The sequence below is a fragment of the Ursus americanus genome, chromosome 11, assembly GCF_024610735.1.
Source record: "Ursus americanus isolate L20-20 chromosome 11, mUrsAme1.1.p, whole genome shotgun sequence".
NCBI classification, from domain to species: Eukaryota; Metazoa; Chordata; class Mammalia; order Carnivora; family Ursidae; genus Ursus; species Ursus americanus.
The window spans coordinates 66048794-66074450 of record NC_142137.1 but is presented as its reverse complement, the minus strand read 5'-3'; the positions used below and the strand labels follow the sequence as shown (position 1 = coordinate 66074450).

At 39.2% G+C, this 25657-nt stretch overlaps 1 protein-coding gene across 12 annotated transcripts in view; it reads right to left on the bottom strand.

The window, feature by feature from the left end:
* The window catches only part of ARID1B (AT-rich interaction domain 1B), a 428002-nt gene that overhangs the window by 172088 nt on the left and 230257 nt on the right, over window positions 1-25657 (bottom strand). For 7 of the 12 annotated variants that reach the window (XM_087865606.1, XM_087865608.1, XM_087865604.1 and 4 more), the window contains one exon: window positions 2114-2155. The exons of the other annotated variants lie outside the window; for them this stretch is intronic. In XM_087865606.1, the coding sequence (XP_087721732.1) occupies window positions 2114-2155 (42 nt within the window). The remainder of the gene's footprint in view (window positions 1-2113; window positions 2156-25657) is intronic. 12 annotated transcript variants of the gene reach the window in all.

Sequence of the window (25657 nt, the reverse complement as noted above, 5' to 3'; positions counted from 1 at the left end):
TGCTGACTTGAGGATAATGAAGCAGTAAAAAAAAAAAATCAAATTTCTCATTTTTAGTTACATATGTAAACACCTGGGTATACATATGCAAAAGTGGAAAACTAATTCTTTGAAAAATCTGAATTATTGGGAAAAAATTTCAAACTATTGTCTCTACAAATTGAATTTAAGACTACAAAAGGACTCTGCTAGTTTAGCCATAAAACAAATGCAAAGCCTTTTACACAGTGGGGCAGACCATGGGAGCTGCTAGTACAACAATCTTCATAATACTGCTGCCTACTCAGTAAGTATGAAGGATTATGGAGATGAGTTCACAAGAACTGACCCTACAGGTTTATTAAATATGCAGTGAATATTCTGCATGCATGCTGGGCATTAAATAAAAAATGAAAAATTCAAACGATGACGATACGTTAAATACTGCAAATAATACTGAATGAGCTCTACTTATAATTAAAATATTCCTTGGTCATTTTTGACAGATACAGAAATAAAAGAAACATGTTAGGGTAAAACTTGAGTTCATTTACCAAATATTTAAATATTTATAGAGTCTTAACTTATTTTTTTACTTTTAATTTATATTCATTTATGATGTAAACCTTGCTAAGCTTATAACCTCAGAACGGCTTTGATTTTGGTAGTATTACAATGTCATCCACCTGTAATTGCAGCACAACTCTTAAACTGTACTAATAAAATGCCAAGCATCTAGAATGGAAAGAAGAGAAAAAACTGGAAAAAGTATAAACAACTAACTTTCAGTTTTAAGCCAAAGATGTAGCACATACAGGAGTCAGGTACGAGTAATCACCCATACCGCGGGCTCTGAAGAAACCACCGGCTGTTCTTAACTTCTGACTTCCAAAGTAACTCATGGCACCCACGCTGTACTTCTATACCTCTACATGAAAATGAAGTCAGATGCCCTGAGAAGTGCCTCTTACCAATTCACTTACATGGCTTAAGAATTACTAGCGAATATGTCCAAAAGGCAACACAACAGGTCCGGAAGACTGTAATTCTAAGGTATCTGTGATGGCTCCCACTGTGTGCTCCTTCCCTGTGTGGCACACCATCTCTTCCTCTGGCTCATTCTCAGCTCCTCTGCCTCCGTCATCCTGCAGACCCCAGTGATCACCAGGTCCCGAAGACTCACTTCCTAAAGATCGGTTTCCTCTTCCACTACGCTGGCTCAGGTCCACACTGCCTTTCACCTGATCCATTCAACTCCCCTTCACTGGTCTCTGGCAAATCTGTCCTCCATAAAGTGGCCAAAATCATCTAAATTGTAAATCTAACCACTACTTGGCTTAAAATCTTTTAATAGCTTCGTATTTTCTATAGGATAAAATTCAAATCTTCAACCTCTTCAACCTCCGATCTTGTCACACAGGCGGAATTTCACTACTTTTAGTTCCCTCTGATTTTTTTCACGGTTGTCCTCCAACCTGAAAATAGTTCTTTCTCTTGTCCTCCTCGCTTGCCTAAATATAATCCACTGTCTCAAGCGATGAAGCTCCTGGAATGCCTTCCCACTCCGCCCCGCCCACTCCCACAATCTCCGCATATTTCTAGCAGGGAGACAGCCATGCTGTGGGACAACTGATCTCTTCATAGGCCTATGCCTACCAACTGATTACGAGCAACTTAAGGGCAGGAACTGGGATTTCATTTAGTTGTGACTGGAACATAGGGGTTCAATAAACATTTGAAGCACGGATAATGAATGAATGGATTAATGAAAGCAGACTGGCAAACCAAAATAGCACCCCGATAACACTCAGCGGTGGTGCTGCAATGCCCCCCCAGACTGGGAGCCATTGCATAAATCCTGTCTCATAGCTAATCCAAATTTAAATGTCAGTTACTACTAAATGGAACTCTTGGTTTTCTGACCTATTTCTTATATTCCCGACAACGAAGAAAGGAGGTAAAGAAAATACTACCATAGTCTAATCTTAATCACAATAGCGGGGAAATCTTAAACTCTGGAAGATTTCTAGAACCTCTGAATTTGATAATAAAAACGACTCCTATCTGTGGAGGCTTCCGATCCACTTAGGGGAGCTGATGAAACCTACCCAGTAAGCTACATCAGACTACACACCTTGAGTCCAAAGGCGGTATCCTCCGAGGCCAAGACTTCAACCTGAAATCATAAGGAAAAAATAATTTAGGCACTCTCAAAAACGTTCTTTGAGTCTAGCCACAGACACCCGAGCACAGGCATGGCCTGGAACTAAGAGTTTGGAGAAAACTGGTGTTCAATTTACGTCAGGCGTCAAGAAAGAGAGATCTGGGATTCTCTTCAAGAACTGATTGGGGGTAAACACAGGTCATTGCCCTGGGTTCCAGATTTAAAACAGGGCGAGCCCCTATCAGATTAATGTATTTGCCATCATGTCGAAGTGGTGGTATAAGTTCCTCAAAATGATCTAGAAATCAGAAGAAGCACCTTTCTCAGTTAAAGCACAAGATATTGAATATACTTTTTGATCTTTTACTGACAGCGAGGGGAAAGTTATGCTTCGTAAAGCAATTTCATCATGCTTATGAAGCTGCTAGTAATTTCTTGTCCTGCTCCCATCAGAGTGGGTAGTCCTGAGTCTCTGGAATGTTGCAGAGCAAGAGTGCCTGAAAGCAATACTCAGTAAAAGGCAGGCAGGGTCTAAGCAACAAGTTGTGAAATGATGGCAAAACTTCAAAATTGCCTGTCAGTCTTGTGCATGAGAAGACAGAGCTCATTAACATGAATTTAAAAAGCTGCATGGAACAAGACGTGTATTGATAATTACTGTTTTTTAAACATAATTATTCAGTCTGGTGTGTAAAGCTTTTAACTTTGACTACTACAAAGTCCCAATATATGACGGAAAAGAGCAAGGAAAGAACGCAACAGAATATGAATATTTTTAAGCGGCTGCAGAGGACAGTGGGGGTAGAGCAATAATATCAGACTTGCTGGCTACGCTGTGAGTTTTCAGCCTTTCAAAATTAGGCCTCTGTGGCAGGCGTTTAAGGAGAAGGCACACGGGCCTATCGGATGTATCTTGCTATAAAACAAAATTGGATTCTTCCCTTGAGGGAAGGAAATACAGAAAGGAAGATCATTTCAATAAGACTGTCATCCAGTACAAAAGTAAAGGGGTCAAAAAAGAAATGAGCAAGAAACTGTATTCTCCAACTGCTTGGCTGAAAGCAAGGCTTCCCCACCACCTGGTACCTGACAGAGACTGGGGCATAAAGCAAGAGAAACGCATGATTAGGTATTGGGAAGATGACCAGCCTCATTTTGATGAAAACCATATGCTGCTGATACCAAATGTGAAATGTTGGATCAACTATAGCACAAAATCATTATAAGATTCACTGACAGCATGTCTGTTTGCACTTTGATTTCCAAAGCTAATTGTTAGATTTAGAAGCAAGATCTTATTACTTTGTTTAAGTGGGGGGAGAAGGGGGGAGGAAGCAACATTTATTGGCAATTTACATATGTTTGAATTTCCTAAGTCCTGTCTTTCACAACACTAGATTACTAACCTCAAATATTTTTACATTAAAACCTCTAATCAACACTGAAGACTTTAGTTAAAGGCAAAGGACAAACAATAAATTCGTTGAATCTTAAGTACTGTAAACACTATATGACATTTACTCTTATATACATATATCATATCTGCATATATTAATGTTAGGTACATTCACCCTTTTGATATGATATTTTAATATACATACAATTATTTTTGAAATATATTAGAAGTTTCAATCTGCAAAAACCATCCCCAAGTGAGTTCTGTGTTTGCTTAACATATTATAAAAAGTCAAAGTAGCAAGAAAATTCATTAACAAATAGAAATCTATTTAAAGACATGGCTTCAATATATTTGACAACTTGAGATAATAGCAAAACCAAAGCTTTCAAGTGGAATTTAGGAACTGTCCATGTGGCTATGTCAGCAGACAGAGATAAAGGCAGGCCTTGGAGACTGGAGGAAGGAGGCGGATATCAAAAGGTCAGCCTCATCCTCCACCCCAAATTCTATCTCTAGGAAGGCTGAAGAGGTTTGCAATTCCTAAGTATTAACCAATTTAATCAGACCAACTTAAAAAGTGTATTTTGTTTTATTCAAAAACACTATGGTTTAAATACATATGCACTCCAGTTCTACTGTACTATATTTTATATTTTCCTTTATATTTTCCATTTCTGAAAGACTTTATATTTCAATACCAACAAAAAACAGCTGATTTTAAAAACACTAAATTAATTTCAATTTAATAAAAAACAAAGATCAATGTCATATAAAGGTTTTCATGTTGGATCTAAGAGCATTTTTACCTAAGTTGGAAGGAATCCCCCTCTAGTGGGAGTAAGGGAGTATTTCAACCTTCCCATATAATTTTCAGGTAGCAGTCATTAAACTTAACATGTTATCAGCAGAGATCAGCTGAGCTTTTTTCCTTTCGTCATCAACTTAAATCTTTTAAAAAAGAAAATCAGTATTTTATATTTCACAAGCTTAAAACACCTGTAATTCTTATATGTGTGTGTGTATATATATATATATTAGAAGTAGATTTGTGTTTATCTGGTGGGATTTTATAGTTACTAACCAACCATTATCATCAAATTTAATTTCACCATAAAGTAGTCACAATACAAAGTTAAAACAGGAATGTACAACTGGAAAAAATTAGTACATCTCAGTGGAAAGATTTAGTAATACACTGGGAAGAGAGAATGCTGATGGTTTACATTGACCTGACTCATTAACAAAGACTTCCTGGATGCAAGGAATTGTATGAATACCTGAATGAAATGTACTTAAACATTCAATTAGAAAATAAATTCATATTCGGAAATGACCAGATGAGATTATTCACAGTGTCATTTTTCTTTTTAATCTTCAGTTTAGGGAGATTTAAAACTGGCAGTATTATAAAAACCACCCGGAAAAAAGGTCACAGGTTTTATGCGATGTAAAATTTGGACACGATACCCAATGCTCTCGTCTCCACACAGAGGCTGTAACACTGCAAAGACAGAGTACCCTGATGAGAAACACCACCGGCATCACCGGCAGAGAACTTGTCAGGGATCATGGGCTGCAAGGTGTGGAGGGATGTGAGCAGGCTAGCAAAGCAGAGGCTTCCCAAGTCCAAGAGAAGGAAGGGCCTTTCCATTCAATCCTGTTATTTCAAAGGACACTACTGTCAACACTTTACAACACCAGTGCGTAAAGGGATTCCGTCTGTAGAGAACTTTGAAAATCCCCAGGAAGTTCAGCAGCCACTGACAGTCCTCACACTCTGCTCCGCACAAAACCTTCCGGTGGCTTCTCTCTCTCCCATGTAGCCTACTAAGCCCGACCTCCATCAAAATCAAAGCAAACCACTTTAATCTCCAATCATTCCATCAAGAAAATCGGGAAAACGTGAATTCACGAATTTGGAAGTGAAATTGGTTGGACTTTCCTTTCTTGAATCACTTTTGAAGTCCTTTTTACTTTCACCTCTAAAGCACAGAAAACTAATATCCAGGAGCGCTTCCATTAAAATAAAACTATGCCAAAGTATGTCCATTTTAATGAAAAACATTGTTTCCTAAAGTCAGGATCACACTGTCACAAAAAGTAAACTGACAGTGATGATTTATAATCGTATATGAAGAATCTTATTCATAATTAAAGGAATGCAAATCCAAACTCCTAACATTATTCTATTTTTCTTACTACAGAGAGCCAACATTAAAAATGTTCATAATTACAATATCGATAAGGGTGTGGGAAATCACACCATAGCTTTGCACTCATTATGAGAACATACGTTGGAATAACGTGCAATTTAGCAGTATCCATAAAAAAGTATATGCACATGATTAAGTGTTAAGCCAATTATTCTACTGATATCCAAGTGCAAAAATATTTACTAAATTGTTTACCAGAGTTGTCTGTAACAGTAAAAAGCTGGAAACATCCTCCAACCAAATGACTGTCAACAAGGGAGTGTTTCATAAATTCTCATGCAGCCAAGCAATAGAATACTATACTACTGTTAAAAAGGAGGTAAATCTATGTGTGCAGATAAGATTTCTATGATATTACATTAAGTGAAAAGAATCAGAGAAGCGTGCACAGTAAACTGACATCTGTATTTTTTGTAAAAGTGGGGGTGGGTTATATGCTTGATGTAACTTGGACCATTTCTGGAAAGCTATGCAGGAGACACATCAGTGCTTACCTCAAGGGAGAGAACTTATTATTCATTGTATATTGTCTTACAGTGATTAGAATTTTTTTCACCATGTGCATGTGTTTCTTGTCCAATTAAAAGTAGTTAACAAAATAAGCCAATAACATAAAAATGTCCAATGTCAATAACAATCACAGAAATGTAAGAAAATGTCATAATCTATTTGCTAGAGAAATCTCTCTTTATGATCTAATTTGTGATCAACCGTTTATAAATTCGAAACTATGTGTACTATGCCATTATTTGAAAAATAATGACAAATTAGAAAAAAATGTACATCATAGGGGATGATTAAATAAAATATGATATTTCATTGGATAAACCATTACATAATCATAAAAAACTCACTGTTCATGGTCTTTCATAACATAAGAAAATGCTTATAAACATGTTAAATTTTAAAAGTAGGACTAAAAACGGAGTTGGACATTACGAATATTCACATCTATCCATTTTCTTCCTTCATGCCTTCTAGAATATGTGCTATGTGGAAAAATGTCTTCCCCACTCCAGGATTTTTTTACATATTCATTCATGTTTTCTTTTAATATGTTTGACTTTCATTTTTTACATTTAAATATTTGATCCATCTATAATTTATTTTGAAATAACAAGGGGAAGAGGTGACTCAGTTTTAATTTTCCATTTGAATAACTATGGTGCAGCATGATCCACTATTTTCTCCAGTGATCAGATATGGCACATCTTTACCGTAATTAAACATTAAAATGATACAAATTTTGCCTCCAATTCCAGGTAGGGATGGGAAAAGCAAAATTACCTGCGAGGTCTTCAACCTAAAGGGAGATGGGAGATGGGAGATGAGGGGAGGAGACTGATAAAAGTCAACAAGAACCTGACAGAATTTGCAGTCACAGTATCAGTCCACAAGTAAATCACTGAGAATTCAGATGCTCTTGAAAAAAATAATTTTTGCCTAGATTGGTGTTCGAGCAATGAAAACACTGTCCTACTTACAAAGATTGCCGTGTCTGCTTTGGTTCGGCCAGAAGGAGCAACACACCGTTAAGGAGAAGCAGACGTTAATAAATAAATTGCTCTCTAAAACCATGTCCCTGGATTTATGACAATTTAAACTGCAGGACAAGCCCCTCCTTGGCCCTCCCCACCTCTCTCCCTCGCATTCCCAGCCACACAGCAGCTAACACAGGGTTGCAAAGTTTTATTTTAGCAAGCAAGAAAGTTGTTTTGTCTTTTTATTATTACTGCTTGTTTATTACTACTATTATTTTTCATTATTTTCTTACGTTTTGTAATTCACTGAAAAAAATGAACGTTTAAAAAAAAACCATGCAAAACCCTGCCAGCATTCTTCTCTTATTAATTCTCCTCATTCTCCTTATTAGCATGAACAGGCCACATGACAACTCAAGGACACAGCTTGCTGAAACTGCTCAGTGTTTGGTTAGCTGGTAAGAGAACACACGATGATGCCTTCTACTGCTAAATGTTGCTGAGCAGAACCACCACTCTGTATTTAAAATTAACTAAAAACCTATCGCTAGTTAGGGGACCAGTAAATATTAACAGCAATGCTGAATTTCATCTCTGCAACCAAAGAGCATTTCTATTATGCTAAATACAGTGTAATATGATTTCAAGACAAACAGTGGATATGTTATAATTATGCTTTTGACTACAAGTGTTACGCTCACGTAATCTTCTATACTAGGATGTTAGCTGTGTCTTCATATCCTAGGCTATTAAATTTAAAACAAAAGTTGTCACCATTAGGGTCACACTCTTTCTTCTAATTAGGTTCTCTGAGTGAGGATACCTTCACTTGAGATTCACAAAGCAATCACAAACTCATGATGGCTCAGAGAAAAAAAGGCCTTGAGTGTGAAACAGGAGTGTGTAAAAACAGCCAACACTATGCAGTGTGAGTTTACAGCCCCTTCCACGAAAAGGTGGAATCTATTTCTCTACCCCTTTAAGCTGGGCTGGACATGTGATTTGCTTGGATCAAGAGAATGCAGCTACAGAATCACACTGTACCACCTCCAAGTCTAAGTACGACTCCAAAGGCAACGCCTACTTCCTCTAAGCGCTCCCTTGAAAGTCAACCAGCTACCATGCGAACAAGCCCAGACGAGCCGGTTGGAGGATAAGGCACATAATGGTTCTGTTACCACATCACCCGAACCAAGAGCCAGTCAAGTCCAAGAAGGAGAGCCACTTAGCCGATCAGGAGCTGACTGAAGGAAGAATGAGCCCAGCAGAAACCAGAACAACTCAGGCTCAGACCAAACCGTCCAACTGGAGGACAGTGAGCTGAATAAATGGTGGCTGTCCCAAGCACTAAGTTATGGGCTGGTCTGTACCACAGCCACAGCTAACTAACACACTGTATGACTCGACCTCAGGGAACGCTAAGTGTCACACATCTACTGGCAGGGTTCCAGGCAAGAACACCATGGTGGTAAAGGCAATTCTAAAAGCTCTTACATATCTAGATACCAAGGCCTCCTCCAACTCTGCTCCCTTTTTGAAATGTTCCAAGAGCATAAATTCTGTCTGAATTCTTTACTGTGGTCCACCAGCACCTGAACAGTGGGGTACCTGCTTGCCTCACTGATCTCCGATCCTACCACTGACCCTCCATGCACAATGTTTCCGCTACACCGGCTTCCTTTCCATTCCTCAAAATGGCCCTTTCGTACCTCAGGGCCTTTGTGCTTGCTGCTCCCTCCTCCTGGAACTCTCTGTACCAGATCTTCCCATTTCTGGTTCCCTTCACATCACTCCCGCCTTGGTGTAAAGTTTGTGTCCTCAGAAAGCCCCTTTCCTCTCCTGTATAACCACCTGAAATTTGATTGTTCATCCCTGAAATGTAAACTTCACAAAAGCAGGGACCTTACTATCTCATTCACCATTGTGTTTTTTACCTAAAGAATGCCTGACACAGAATAGAAACTCAATAAGTAAGTGGGGTTTTTGTTTTTGTTTTTGTTTTTTAAATAAGTACTGTTGGGGCGCCTGGGTGGCACAGCCATTAAGCGTCTGCCTTCGGCTCAGGGCGTGATCCCGGCATTATGGGATCGAGCCCCACATCAGGCTCCTCCGCTATGAGCCTGCTTCTTCCTCTCCCACTCCCCCTGCTTGTGTTCCCTCTCTTGCTGGCTGGCTCTATCTCTGTCGAATAAATAAATAAAATCTTTAAAATAAATAAACAAATAAATAAATACTGTTGAAGGAATAAATACATACATGTGAATGGGTTGAAAACTATAACACCATCAAAATACAAATATGTTATGAATCCAAATTTGACATAGCTCACTACGTCATACGTGTAGATAGAACAAGATTTAAAACATGCTCAGCTAATATAACTACGTACACTCAAGTCTTATGTATGTGCCATTTGGCTGATGGTATACATCCTTGCATTACATACTAGTGTTATTTAAAAAAAAAACAGTTTTACTATATTTAATAATGATACATAGTATTTGATGCATTTGTCCCTCTAAGCAAGAGTAAATTTTAAATTCCTTTAAAAATTATGCTTTTTTTTAAAAAAAATTGATGGCCATGGAGGCTGTCCCTCAAAGGTGAGACTCTTTTCTCCCTATTCCTGAATTAAAATGTAATGATTCTCTTAGCATTGTACTGTACCAAGAAATGACTACAGTAAATATTTTACAAAGACCACATACAGCTCACAATCTTTCCAAATTTAAAAGTAACTTTCAGCTCTGCGTTGAGGCTGGTTGACCACAATACAGCAGGTGGTTAAGGACGCCCTGCCCAGGCAGCAGCTCGTCACTGTGAAGGACACGGACAGGCATGAATTCCACTGAAGAACACCGGCACTTGGCAGGCTTAATGGTCACCGTACCACACCCACTCCAGAGATGCTCTTCCTGATACGAAATGCAATAGGAGCTCAAGTATCCCCGCATCAGTTACATGACCAACATATGTGTAGATCTGGGGACATTCAGAATGTTATACCTAAAAAACATCACATGTATAAAAGTTAATCAATTCTATACTTCCAGTGTTGATCAAGAAGTACGGGCTATGGAATCATGAAAAATATAGATCAGTGTATCTATTCATGATTTCATTTAGCTTTCCTAATACAACATGTGTATACAAATAACGTAAATTTGTAAACAAAACTTGAAAACAGATCATACTTCCAATAAAAGCAATGCTTTCATAATCACCCTTAGATCTTCCTAGAAATCATATTTTATTAAAGTAGAAAACACATGTATGGTAAAACACTAATTATTCATTACATTATCATTTCTATGTGAGTGCCTTATCTGTATACTTCAAGTTAACATCTATTTCTTTTTTTTTTTTTTTAAAGATTTTATTCATCTATTTGACAGAGAGAGAGACAGCCAGTGAGAAAGGGAACACAAGCAGGGGGAGTGGGAGAGGAAGAGGCAGGCTCCCAGTGGAGGAGCCTGATGCGGGGCTTGATCCCAAGTCTCTGGGATCATGCCCTGAGCCGAAGGCAGACGCTCAACGACTGAGCCACCCAGGCGCCCTTAACATCTATTTCTTATTAAGATTTTCTACACTTATTAGGGCACCTGGGTGGCTCAGTCGGTTAGGTGTCCAACTCTTGATTTCGGCTCAGGTCATGATCTCAGGGTTGTGAGACTGAGCCCTGTATTGGGCTCTGTACTAGGCATGGAGCCTGCTTAAGATTCTCTCTCTCTCCCTCCCCCCTCTGCCCGTCCCCACCAACTTGCGATGCATACCCCTTCTCTCTCTCTCAAAAAAACCCCCAAAAAACCCACAAAGATTTTCTGTATTTATTCATAATTTCTAGGAAGTTTGCTGAAGGAATATATAAAAGCTATAGGTGTCCAGATAGTCCAAATGCTAAAAACTTTTCGACACTAACTTCATAAAAGTTGAAATAATTCTATTATCTCATCTCCCACTTTATCATATTCATTGTGAACTGTCATAATTCAACATCATTTTAAGCAACACCTCCCTGGTTGACCCAAGTATCGATCCATACATATATAAATTGATATTAAAAAATGTATCACATTTACTACACTGTATAAACTTATTACACTACAGTTTGATAAATTCAAATGCTCTAAAAACAAGCGAACAATACAAACTTTTTTTTCCTAATTTTAAATACATTTTATAATGAGGAAAATTTTTTATTTTAAAAATAACTAGAGGGGCACGTGGATGGCTCAGTCGGTTAAGCATCTGCCCTTGGCTCATGATCCCAGCATCCTGGGATCAAGTCCCACATCAGGCTCCCTGCTTGGCCGGGAGCCTGCTTCTCCCTCTCCCTCCTGCTCATGCTCTATTTCTGGCTCTCTCTCTGGCTCTCTCAAATAAATAAATAAAATCCTAAAAAAATATATAACTAGATAAACCTACTACGATAATAAAACTGAAAACTTTGCTAAACTACTATTTACCATACTTAACCCCCTTTCCCAAACCTACCCACCATTAAGGTTGGCTCAGAAAAGCAAGTTGAACGTTATTATAAAATCAGTATGCAAAAGACGTCCTACAGATAGGCTGTGCAGACCGACAGATAAAGGCCATGGGCAAGTGTCTCAGTGTATCTAAGGGTAGGGAGTGCAACAAAGATGATTTAAAGTGATTAGATTAGAATGAAAAGGTGTTTTAAAAACAAAAATATTTTTAGATCAACAAATTAAACCTCTATTGCTGCCCCAAACAGCTGTTTAGACATTATTAATTTGATTACATGTCACTGGTTTCTTTTTCTGCTACCCTTTCCACTGTTACATGTCCCGGCCCCCCCAACTCTCTTACCAGGGTTTGCATGGTTTAAAAAAAAAAAAAAAAAAAAAAGCAGATGTAAAAAACTTTTCTTTTACCGTAAAATACTTCTACTAAAATTCACTGGTTTTTAAAATACTGGAATAGCGGTAACAATCATACTTTTATTACCCTGTATCTTTCAGGCCTTTTAAAGTTTAAATTAAGTTGTTTAGGGCCATCTTGCGAATCAAGTTGGAACAGAGAGGCAACTTAGTAAAGAGAGGAAGAAGAACATAAGGTTAGTTATACTTAAATTTCACCACAAAACTTTACCTTTTGCTTTAAATCTTACTCTTATTTTGGATGGGACTAATTTTGAAGAATCTACTGATTTAATTAGGTAAGCTTGTAACTGTAAAACTAAGAAAGACAGGACTCTAGGGAAGTCAACCACCTTTCAATTCTTTTCATAGTTCCGTCAAGCGGTATTCATCCAAACAAGCTAGGCTTAACTGGCCCCCCACTAATCATGTCACCTCCTTTGTCCCCTCACAGGAGCTGTTTAAGACAGCCTTATCTACTGAGGGCAACAAGAACAAAACTTTGAAGCCAAGAGTGTAAGTATGTGAAGGAAACTGAGGCTAGTACAGGAAGTTCTGGAAGGGGCAAATTAAGAAAAAAAAAAAGTTGAAGTTTTCAAGGCAAGTAACTGTCAGCAGACCACTATTCAACTCTGCCCCCCCTTCCTCTCTCTAAAACAAATATATCTTCTTAAACACACACACACACAAACTGTACAAGAAAAAGAGGAAGCCTTCAAAAATAGGTATTGGTTGTGTGAAAATGTTTGCTATTGGGTTCATTTTAATACCTTTTTGAGTTCAAAATGGTTCAATAGTAATCTTCTACAATGAACATAAAGGCCTCATCTCTAAAGAATGTTGAGTCTTCAACAGTCAAAAAATATTGATAATTTAAGAGATGGACATTTTACTACAGAAAAAAGTCAGGGAGAACATTACGAACACTCCTCTGAGGACACGTGATACTCAGGTCACACCGGAAGCAACAGCAGAAAGCTGAATCGGCACAGCCGTGGACCAAAGACTGGCCCGAAGAGAAGGAGGACACCCCACCTGTGACACTCATCTGTAACTGCTTTATTAAGAAAAGCCGCCTCCTGTCAAGAAGCATGTCCTGACATGAAAGAGTAAAGTCACTTTCTATAATACTAGTGATGTGATTACAGTGCTCCCCTGAAGAAGAAATTTCCGAGGAAGAATTCTTTGATTCCACCATAGATAGCAGTACTATATGGCCAAAAAAAAACACAAAGTAATTTATAAAGAAACATGGGATTCAAACATGAAGACTGATTTTTAAAAAGAGAGCCACTTTGGCAAAGAGTTTGGCAGAGAAGGTAAAAGTAAGCTTACCACGTGATCCAGAAATCCCACTTCTAGGTGTTTACCCAAGAGAAAGGAAAACATGTTCACATGAAAGCTCACATGAGAATCTTTATGGAGGCTTTTCCATAACTATCAAAAACTGCAAGCAATGCAAATGTCTATCAATTAGTGAACCGACAAACAAAACTACGGACCACATGCACACAATGAAAAACTACTCACCAATAAAAAGAAACTAACTGAACACGAATGAATCTCAAAAGCATTATGCTAAATAAAAGAGGCTGGATTCAAAAGGTTATCTACTGTATGATTTCATTTCTGTAACATTTTAGAAAAGGCAAATTTACAGGGAAAGAAAACAGAACAGTGGTTGCCTGGAGCTGGGTATGATGGAGGGAGGGCCTGAGAACAAAGGGGCAAGGGAAACTTTTTGGGTTAATAAAAATGTTCTATTACAACTATTTTCAGATTCTATAAGAATACTTTTTTTACATGTTATCTTGTTTTGCATTTCACAATGTAGTAATCCATAGTACTCAGAAAATGTTACCTTTTCCAAATATACAGATAAAAATTGAAATAATATTCCATAGTTTCTCATCCTCAAAACGCCTTTGGTTTTCATTGTATAGTTCCCCTTTTTGTTTTGGTTTAATAAAAGTGTTCTAGATCACAGAATTGAAATTTTCAGTGGATAATTTCTAGAAATATCTGCATGATTTGGTAATTGCCAGATTTTTTCTTTGGGGGTGGGGAGTTTGGGGTTTTTGAAATTTTTTCCTCAGGTAGAAACAACTACAGGTTGTTTTTTGAAGTTAGAAAGGAATCATGTATCTAATAAAAATATATTGTTATTCCATACAATGGCCTATAAATTTGAACTCCAACATGGAAACCAGCAAATTAACTTAAAATCAAAACTGCAGTCAACACTAAAGCTAAAGTAGTACGTACAGGTTCAGACAAGAAAATATTATACAACCTTCAGATGTGAAGCATGATACTTCCCTCCTCATAATCGTACCTTTGCTTTTAGCTCAGAAATCTTGAAGTTCAATTTTTAAAACTGAAATCTCAAGAAACACTTAAAGGACCACATATTTACATTTGTTTGGTAAGTCAGCCCCAATAACTCCAGGAGAGTTACTGAACTTACACCATGAACCTATTGTCTACTTAAAAAGTAGCAAAAGCTGGAAATACCGTCTGAAGGTTGAAAAGCTGAATTTTTAATGTGTGAAACATCTACGATCAGTAGGTTCTTTCAACATTTTTTATTAAATAGACTTTGTTTTGTTCATACAAATTCTTCACAGCTTTTTAAACAAAAACGAGGTTTCTGAAATAAACAATGTACAACCAAACTTGAAAAGAAACTAGTTACTTAGCTAGTTTCATTTATGTCACGTGTTTCATTCATTTGTGTCATGTTTTACCAAAAGTTTATAAACAGTTTTGGCCAAGGATTTCCAATGAATTTAAGTTTTGTCTAGACGAGAGGTTCTCAACCAGAAACAATTTTGTGTGCCCTCTCTCACCTCAATCTAGGGGATATCTGACAATGTCCAGAGGTATTTTTGGTCATCAGAACTGGGGTGGGGTTTGCTCCTGGTATCTGGTGAGTAAATATTACAATCAATGCACAGGATAGCCTCTTTACAACAATGGATTATCGGGCCCAAAATGTCAACGGTACCAGGTGAAGAAACCCTGGTCTGGACATGGAAAATCCCAGCTACTAATAATTAAAAGCATAAGAACAGGAAGATCTTGGATCAAATCTCTCCAGCAGTGTTCGGGATGAACACTACCTCAGCTGCTGAAACAGTTTAACTGCATTATCATTCTGTTCCTAGTCAAAGGGCCACAGAAAGGAACTTCTACGAAGCAAAGTACAGTTTAAATAAAATATAAAACAAATTTTTCCACCTGAGTTCAGTGACAACCCTCCACAGGCAGAGAAAACTACTGATATGAAATGTGAGCCCAACACCATATTTTACTCTTTTAAACTGGGAGCGCTGTGACCGATGATGATTAACACAAATTCCGAATTTCAAAAAAGAGGAAATGGGTAAAAGTTAAAAGTAAAAACAATAACCTCTCAGCTAACTACCTCTTGTTAACACGTGTGTATACGCACGCATGTGCATGTCTGCATATGTGTATTTTAGCCCTATCTATAATCTGAATGCAAAACTAGTCAAATCAGACATTTGCTTGAAATCTCACTTAAATTATTTACTTCAAGTGTCCCCTTGAGAGCCCTGGGGAGGGTGGATACAGGACTCTCATACTCACTAGGATATTAGGTGGGCGAAATTTAACTTTAAAATTTTGCCGTAAACCAGGCAAATGCCTACAGCAAACAGAAACTGTGCTCTTGAGGAGAATGGGCATAAATGACTATCCAAATAGGCATGCCTCTGTGCTAACACTTAATTGGGTTAGGATTTTTAAAAGCCAAGACTTTCCAGGTAACATTAGAATGGTAAATCCTAAGTAAAGCTTGATGTACCTATAATTTAAGATGTATTTTCACCAATGAAGTTGGGGGGAGTGTCAATTAACTGCAGAATACGTGGGAGGATGACAGATGATATTGTTTTTGACTCAATGTTGTACTGTTTTCAAATTCCACCAGCTTATGTGAAAGTTTGTACTTTTTTCTTTTCCAATTTTACGTATCATTTCCAAGATATACAGAAAATTAAGCCTTTCCATTAATTCAATATTCACAAAGCTGAGGAGGTAAACACTGTCAATCTCAAACACACACCTTAATCAATTTAACTTATTACACAAGACTGTAGCCCAATACTTAAAAAGTGCGGCTAAACTTACCCTACAGATGTCCCCCAAACAGGGTTTACCCTAACAGGGCATTCCCTCTCCCTACTCACTGTGATGTGAGGAGGCGTGGGGATTACAACATCATATCCAGGTATATGACTCCCCTCTTGTAACAAAACAGTCAAAGAATTCTGGATTTAATTTAATTTAAAACCGAACTGGCAAGTGTCATAAGTGAGCAACAACTTGATCAAGGTTAGAAATGTCCCTGATATAATCTATTTTTTTAAATTAAACTCCTGCTTGTATACACAAGTGAAAATACCATGCATATTCATCTGTACCACAAACATTGTAACTTTATGACACAAAAGCAAACAGACAACGTTAATATTCAGAACTACTGAAAGCCTTTTCTCTTAAAATCTCCTGAACACTCATTTCTTAGTTTATCAATATTGATGTAGAAGCAGACTAGAACTCAAAATATATTCTCATAATAAATCATCAACTTAAAATTCAAGAGTCCCCAAATGAAACTGTGTTAACCTTAAAAATAAAACTGCCAGTTATTTTACAGCAAAAGGTAATGGAAATAGCAGAGAACTGGCGCTGGGGCCCCTGGGTGGCTCACTGGATTGAGCAGCTGACTCTTGATTTCCAAGGGGTTCATGATCTTGGGGTCCTGAGATCCATCCCGCATGGGCTCCTCTTTGAGCTAGGGATTCTTTCTCCCCTCTGCACCCTCCCTTGTGTCCGTGCTCACATGCTCTCCCTCTCAAATAAATAAATAAATAAAATCTAAAACAAAAAAAAAGAAAGAAAGAAAGAAAGAAAGAAAGAAAGAAAGAAAGAAAGAAAAGCAAAGCAATAGCAGAGAACTCCAAGTCAGGACAAGCAAGCTATGGCAAAACCATAGGTGACTCCCTAGAACAAAGGAGAGGAACATTCTTTTATAAAAGAAAAGCAGGAAGAGGGGAGGGCTTTAAACAAAAATTCTCCTGTAGTAAACTGTTGGAAGTATAGTGGCTTCTCACTGAGTTAGGAGTCTCTCACTGGCTAAGCTGTTGCTGTGGGAGAAGAAAACCTTCTTCACCCCGGGATAGTGAAGTCTTAGCTAGAGCAGGACGGATTTGCAAGGCGTCTCTTTCCCTACTGGGTCTGCAGCTGATCAGAAGTGGTGGGCAGGAGAGCTCCCCCACTAGCCTCTGGATTCCATTTTAAAGGAGGTTTCCTTTCATTAATTTTCAGTTAATTTGAGTATGATAGAGAATAAGAACTCCCACTACCAAATATAGTGGGAACTAATGTTCCCACTACCAAAGCTACTTATGTAAGCTACTACCAAGCTACTTATGTAAGTGGTATCAACAGAGTAAACAGACTTTAAAAATTATATACTCCACTGAGTGGAATAAAAGAAGTTTACAAACCAAGTGGCCATAATTGCTTACTACTAGTTGGATTAAATGCATGTCTTAATTAATCTACTACAGTTTTATGTGTCATCCAGCTTAGCTGAAAATGTCGTCAAAGGTGTCCAGAATGCAACATTCTACTTAAAACTTATGCAGAAAGTGACCAATGAGACGATCTAATGAATGATGTCTGAGTCTTCACCAGAGAAAGGCTGAAAAGCAGAAAGGCAATATTCCGAAATGATTTGTTACCGTTTAATTAAGAAAGGAAAACACAGGAGACAAAATTTAACAAACTTAGACTTTTCTCAGCTTTTTAAAGAACGCTGTGTGCAGGTTTTCCCGCCAAGGAAGGTTGATGAGAGCGTACTTCGCTCCAGATTACTACACAAATGGCTGTTCAAGCAGCCACAGACTAGGTCAGCCTGGCTCCCGGCAGTTGAGCCCAACCCTCTCGCCCAACGGAGTTCTAGCAGGGTTCGGTTTTAGGCTCCACCTGCCTGCCGACCCCGCCCCTCGCCCTCCAGCCCGGGGCCCCGCCCTGCATTTGGATCCTCGGCTCTGAGCTGACCCCACCCCTACGCTGCAACCCCGCCCCTCCCTCGCTGACCCCGCCCTATTTTTGCCCACTGGGTTCTTGAACTCGGGCCTCGCCCCAGACAGCAGGTCCCGCCCCTCGCCCAGAGGTGCTGGTCCCACCCAGCGTTCGGCAGCCGGGCCCTGCTCCGACCCCGCCCCCGCCCGCAGGCCCCGCCTCCCGCCCGCGGGCACGTGACACACCCTGTTTGGTGGCCAGGGCTCTGAGCTCCCACCCCGCCCCTGCACTCCGGCCTCGCCCCGGCTCTGCGGCCCCGCCCCCACCGCCCCCGCCCACAAGAGCCAGCCCCACCCGACGCTTAGAGGCCTGGCCTCTGCTCCGACCCTGCGTCCTTCCTCCCCAGCTCTTTCTGTGCTTTTCCACCACCAGGCACTTGTAATTGCGCAAAACGAGTCCAGGCCTGGAAGTTGGGTGGTGGTATTTCTTTGGGGGCAGGGGAGGAGGAGTGAAAAGAGAGATGCACCAAAGGAAGTAGGGAAATAAAAACACGCAGATTTTGGCAAGCCACACGGGAGGTTAGGGGGCAAATGAAGCAATTTAGGGTAGAACTGTGGCTAGAAATGGCACAGGAAAAACGTTTTTTGCCTTCGTCAATCCAGCTGGGGTGTTTCGTTTAACTGTTAGGCTGTGTCAGCAGAAACTTTACAAAACCATGTTTGACAGTGTGCTTGGCACCGCCTAGCTAGGTGCCAGTTTTCTGGCTTGCAGAAAGCTACACAGGCGGCTGCCCGAGCTCCCCGCCAAAGGCCGGAGAGAAAGGGCCCAGGGGCCTGCCAGTTAAGGGAAAATGGCCACGGGGGCCCACGCGGCTGTGGCTCCACAGGAAAGGGCCGTCGGACCAGTGAGGCTGGAAGACACCCCCACGCCCTCCCCTCCGCTGCCTGCCGACATGCGCGGGAGGGGGTGGAAACAGGCCGGGGGCGGGGCGAGGGCTGCCTGCCGGGAAACCTGGAGCGCGGGCGGAGGGCGGCGCGGAGCGGTGCCTGCTGGGAGCTCTCCTCGCCAGAGCTTTGTTGCACAACCTCGCCCCGCGCCGCCCTGGCCGCTCCTCCGCCGCGGCCCGGGGCAGCAGCTCGTTAGTGATGCCCGGGGTTCAAGGCACCGGGAATTTCTAAACTTGCTTAATCATTCATCCGCCCTCCCCCCCCCCCCTCACCTTTCAGGTTTCTTTTTTATACTTTCTTCCTAAACATCTGTTTCTTCCTAATTGAGTGCCGAATCCAATCACTGGATGTGTAAACTGTTAGACACAGTTGGGAAGGAAACAAATGCAGAATTGTTTTTAATGTATAGAAAAATAAAAAGAGTAGTATTAGGGCTGATGGCTAGAAAGGGGTCCCCTCTCCTTCAAATATTCGGTACTCTACAAAGCCAGTCTCTGGCAACAAATAAAAATAAATAAACTATTAGGATGATGAATGATTAAATCAGAAGCCGACAGGCGGGCCAGGAAGGAAAGAGAAGCGGGAGAGCAAGCTAGAGCCAGGGAGCGAGGAGAAGAACCAGAGGAGAACCAGGCGCCAGGCAGGGGCCATGAAGGGAAGGGACTCTAAGCTCAGTGGTTGGCTGCTTCTGAAAGATCATCGTTAGCATGTCTTTGAGGGCAAATATTTAAAGTTTCCGTTTTCCAAAACGTGTACCCTAATGTGTTAATTATCAAATTCAACAAACCGGCAACGTTCTATCACCCATTAAGGTTAATATATAATTTATAGCCACAAATGCCAGATTAAATCCGTAAAAGAAAGCACATACAGTATAAACGCACACTAAGAAAATAATTTCTTAAGTTATACACAGGGTTATGTGGAGGGAGGTAACAATTGTTTGAAGAAAACTAAGAAAAATAAGAGAAAAATAATTTTGAGGAAACTGTTAAAGAGTTTTAAAATACTACTATGCAATATTTTGAATCTCTAGGTAAGAGAAATGGCTAAAATTAGGCTTCATTGTTGTTCATATGAAACTGTTTCTCATTCAACTCTACCCACTATTTATAGTACCAACAATATCAGTAACAACATGCATGGTGGCATATACACTAAGAACTCAAACATTTACAAACCCTTACTCAAATTTTAAAGGTGGGATTAATAAAAAAAGATACTTATTAAATTTATCTTATTTAAACATCTTACTTTTTAGGTACCAATTTACAATTATATGGCTAGACAACATTTTCTCAATAAAAAGGTTTGCCCATGTACCTCTTAACTTTCTAACTTTAAATTAAATCCCTTATGAACTGCTGAACTAGTACCAGGCTATAAGAGAGTAACACATATTAGACGATATTATTTACAAGGTTAAAAAGCAAGAATAAAGAGAACTACCCAAATCTATATTAGGTCAATTCATCACTGAGGAAATATTCAAAAGTTATTTATATTCCCATTTATCCCATTTATTTTCTGAATATTACTAATTCTCCTAACATTATACTTTGCTAAATGCTTTTCAATTTTATTTCAAAGCTTTTTAAAACCTCGGATAGCTATTTCCTTAAGAGCAAATTTCTTGTTTTATAGCACTATTTCCCTCCTCCTGAAATTATCTTCTTTCTTTCTCCTCCTATCCTTTTTACAGCTACTTTTTGGTCTTTTGCTGCTTTATTGTCTTCCAAATCATGCCAACTGGTTGGTTGGCAGGTAGATAGTTATTTCTATATGTATGCATGCATGCAAGTCAAGAGAAAAAGGCAGGGAAATAAAAAAGAACACTTAAGGGACCTAATGAGATTCTGAGATGGGTCTTGTTCAAGTAAGATAATGGCTGTAAGAGTAGTCAGGATGACACCCTCAACTTAAGTTTTCAACTTAGTGGGCTGAATAACAGCCTGGTTATGTCATTACTAGGAACTAATGAGGTTGGTTTGGGGCTGTTTACTTTGACATGCTTGTGGTATACCCAAGGAGGAGACAGCCAGCTGGCAACAGCAAGTACAGGTCAGAGTACCTGTACTAAAGACTGCAGAACATGGAGTCACTGACAAGGAGAGGATAGTTGGGTTCGTGGGAGTGGATGCTTGAGCTTATCAGAGAAAAGCATGTAGAATGAGAGGAGAATAAACCCTCACACAGAACCTTCAATGAGCACCAAGATGTAAAGGACACAGTTCCTCTTTCCTCTAGTGGAAGCAAGAGCCAACTAGGCTAGAAACGTTAGGACTTCAGAATTGCTTTTCCTCCATATCCAGCAAAAAACAGAAATTAAGTGCTTGGATGCAGGCAAGACTACCTGGGACTGAATTTAACTCCTCCAAGCAATGGCTTTGTATTCTTGGGCAAGTTTCTTAGCATCCCTGTCCCTCAGGTTCCTCAGGTATAAAGCGAGAAGAGGAATGACAGCAAGTGGTTGTTAGGAGAGTTAAACAGCAATTACTGAAAGTTCGCTTTCATCGTCATCCAATCACTCCCCAAATCCAGTTTTTCAGATCCATCCTTGCCTCTATGCCTGTTAGCGCTGCCTTAGTAGAGAAAGGGCCTTCTCTCTCCTTTTAAAACCCAGAATACGGTGAAACTGGTTTCCCTGACACCAGGCTCTTTCCCACCCATTATCTTTCAAAGTGCTTGTCTTTGTCTTCAGCAAATACAGATTTGAATACGTTACTCTGCTCAAAACCCTTCAGAATATCAAGAGAACTGGGTGCAGACTCCCTACCTTGGGAGAAGGGGCCCTGGGGAGTCTGTCTCTAATCTGCCATGCGGTTTCATCTCCCTGCACTCATTCCTTTAATCACCCTCTTTGGGGACTTGTGTGCTGAACCTACTACATTTTTTTTCAGGCCTTTATTCATATTGAGCCCTTCACTCTCCCTATAATTTTGCCCTTTTGAAAATCCCCATGCTTCCTTCCAAGAAGACGTTTTTGATCCCTTCCCTTCAATAGAATTTACTGCACTCTGTACACTACTGGATTGAACTGATTTAATCATTTTATATATAACCATATACGTGTCTATTTTCCTCTTAGATCACTGAAAACAAGGTCCATCCATCCTGCATTTATGTGTATTATCCCACCCGTAAACCCCTAGAAAGTGTGCTACACATAGTAGGTACTAAATCATAGAAACTTAAAAACAGAAATGCTGGAAATCAAACATTCTCACACTCCAGCAATATAAATCCTCATATTCATAGGTAAGAGTAAGGTTGAGACCTGAAGATTCTCTTTCTCATTTGTATATAGAGAATCCTTAAATAGCTGCATTTGAGTAAGTATCTCCAAGAAGTGGAGGATTTTCTTTATCATCATAAAAAAAAGGCGGGCAGTTTTTTTGTTTTAATTACAACTTATTTTTGAACATTTTTTCCCCTAAAACAGTTAAGTTTTCATGTTAGAAGATATTTAGGCTCTAGACATTAGTACCATGCAGAAGGAGCTGGGCTATGTTTACTTTCAACTTTAAAGCACAATCTGAGAAGGTGGGCATTGTAAATGTGCGATCCTCTTATGGACTGTCCTTGGTCAGACTGATAGTGCTTTGTTTCCAGATGAATAAGGTCTGGTCTCAGGAAAGAGACCAAAAAAAGGATAAGAAAGCAATCATCTAGAGGAACATGAATTTTTATTTTACTGGAATTTCAACTAGTTCATTTCCTAAAATAACAGATACCATCTCTCTGTTGGTGGATTCCTAAAAAAGGTGCTAACCAATTAATTACTTTATTAAATTGGCTTCTTAAAATCCATTCTGGAACAAGGTAGAAAAGTAAAAATGTGTTTTACAAAATCCAGTAGTCATTTTTATAGAAATTATAGCCAAAACAAACAGAGAACATCTTGCCTTGGTCCCCAACAGATGTTTTACTGGTTGCAAGTATTACTTCTGAGTAGCTCAGTAAATGTGAATGATTTCCCCAATCTGCCCTTTACAAAATTCTCTGTAATCAACAAGGATGGCTTTAAAAATCACCAGAACTGTTGCTGGATTACCATAGGCTTCAGCACTGGGCAGTGACATTAGAAATAAGAGTAATCGATCACTAACAAATCCACAAGCAGCGACAACTCATTTGGGGTATGTTGTGGGAAGGGGTTGTCTTTGGTGTAGCTTCATCTACAGCAGTGCTGTCTGAAAGAAACAAAATGTAACCACATATGTAATTTAAAATTTTCCAGTAGCTACCTTAAGAAGAGCAAAAGAAAAATGGTGAAATTAAATAATACATTTTCTCAGACCCGATATACCCAAAATATTATCATTTCAACATATACTCAATATAAAAATTAATGAAGATATTTTACTTTTCTTAATGCTATGTCTTCAAAATCCAATGCGAATTTTATAGTTGCAGCATATCTCAATTTGGACTAGCCACAGTTCAGATGCTCAAAAACCATATCAGATAGGTCAAGATATCGTGGTGGGGGAGGAAGACTGGAGAGTAGGCGATGTAGTTTAAATTTATACCGAGGAGGACTTTCTAACTAAAGATATCATTGCATAAAGAGTATCAGTGATTACTTTATTGACATAAAAGTAAAGTACAAAGCATTAAAAGAAGATCTCTAAAGATGAACCCTGTAATGGTTCTAATAATGCAAAAAATGGCAGCCAACCGCACAAGCACACAAATTAGCTGTCTTCTGAGAGAGAGAAGTCAAAGAACCATTTCTCCAGACCCCTCCCTGGACCACACTGGGAACTGCTACTAGTCGTGAGAAGTCTCCGGGGACAGTCTCTTACAGCTATAGCAAGAGGCTCTGATCATTCTGAGATAATTCTGGCTACCTTAAAGGCAACGAAGAAACAGCAATCCCACTGGAATCTTGCCTTTCTTTCTGGGGCGGCGGGGGTGGGGAGCTGTATGTAGTGGTCAGGCAGAGTAATGCTGTGACTGGCACCAGGATGGCATTTTACTCTCATGCCAGGGAGGAAAGCAGCAAGGGGAAGGCAGAGGACAGCAAATGCAGTGCTGACAGGACACCCACCTACTTCCAGAGAAAGAGGCTGTTGAGGTGTTTGATTCTACCGAGTGGATCGCCTTTCAAATAAATCTAATCAGCTCCAGAAATACCCATTTAAAAACATTACCTTCTTCATAGACCTCTCATGGACATTCTTATCACTTTACATGAGCAATCCCACCCACTCCTATGGCTTCAGGTATCAAATATTTAAAGAATCCTAAATTTTTATCTTCATCTTCTCTACTGGAGCTCCAGGACTGACCAGGTTTCTCTGAATGCATACGGAACAATCTCATAAAGATGTTCCCTCAAAAACCTTGAATTTAACAAGTCAAAACCTAAAATAAATTTCTCTTATCATTCCACTGATCTCAAACCAACTTCTGTGTTCTTTGTTCAGTTGATGACAAACTATCAATCTGCCTGAGCTTGAAACTTGGGAATTTATCCACGCCTCCTGATACTGTTCCAATCAGAAATCATCCGGCCTTCTTCCTCTGTATCTCCATCATTTCTGCTTTAATTTAGGCTCCTGTCAACTCTTTATTCTTCATAGTACAGTTGAAAATTAACTCCACAAACATTTTCTAAGTACCTACTGTGTGCCAAGCACTGTGTGAAATATGTTGGATAGAAAATATGCATTTGTTACCTCCTCTTTCCCAATCTGATATCTCAGTCAGGTTAGCCAACTCCTCCTCAAAATACTGAATTATACTGATCCCAGTCTTTGTTTTCTACATTAGCCTGAAAGTTCCTAGAAGATAGAGAGTGACACGTTTGGCTATTTCTCTTTTTATGCTGGCGTAATATGGGGACAGCACAGTATTTAGTATATAGAAGGAAATGGATAAACTCTGTTGAATAAATAAAATGTGCATTTGGCTTCAGTTTACAAAGGAAACTTAACTCTTCCACTTGTGATGTTATCTAAATGTTTATAGTTAACTAACACCTAATCTTTTCTTCAAATTTAGAATTCAGATGATCTTCCTTCTATCAAAAAGCTGTTTAAATTAGTGGAGTTGATAACATCATCCCACTCTGTATTACACAAGATAATGGTCAGAAATCCAGAAATTTCCACGTGAAGTTTTTACATCTATACAGGCTAGTAACTGTACTGGTAAGATTAAAAAAAAAAAAAAAAAGTATTTCCAAAGCAATACAATTACAAGTAAGTTTTAACCCATGTAAGTATAGAAAGACGATCTCTTAAGTCCTTTAATCTCACAGGACCCGAGTTACTGGTGATTCATAAGCACACCTCTCTTTAGCTTACAGCTCACATGGTAGCTAATTTACTAACTATAGCATCAGAGCAATGCTTTGGAAGACGTGAAACTGAATTTAGCTAACTTACCCTGGGAGGAAATTTCATGAAAGAATATTAGATTAGCTCAGAATTGGTTGTGGAGAACCAGGATTGGAAAAGAAGAGACAAGTGAGAGGAGTCAACAGAAATAATTTGCCCAGAATGTCACCCCCAGCACTTCTAATAA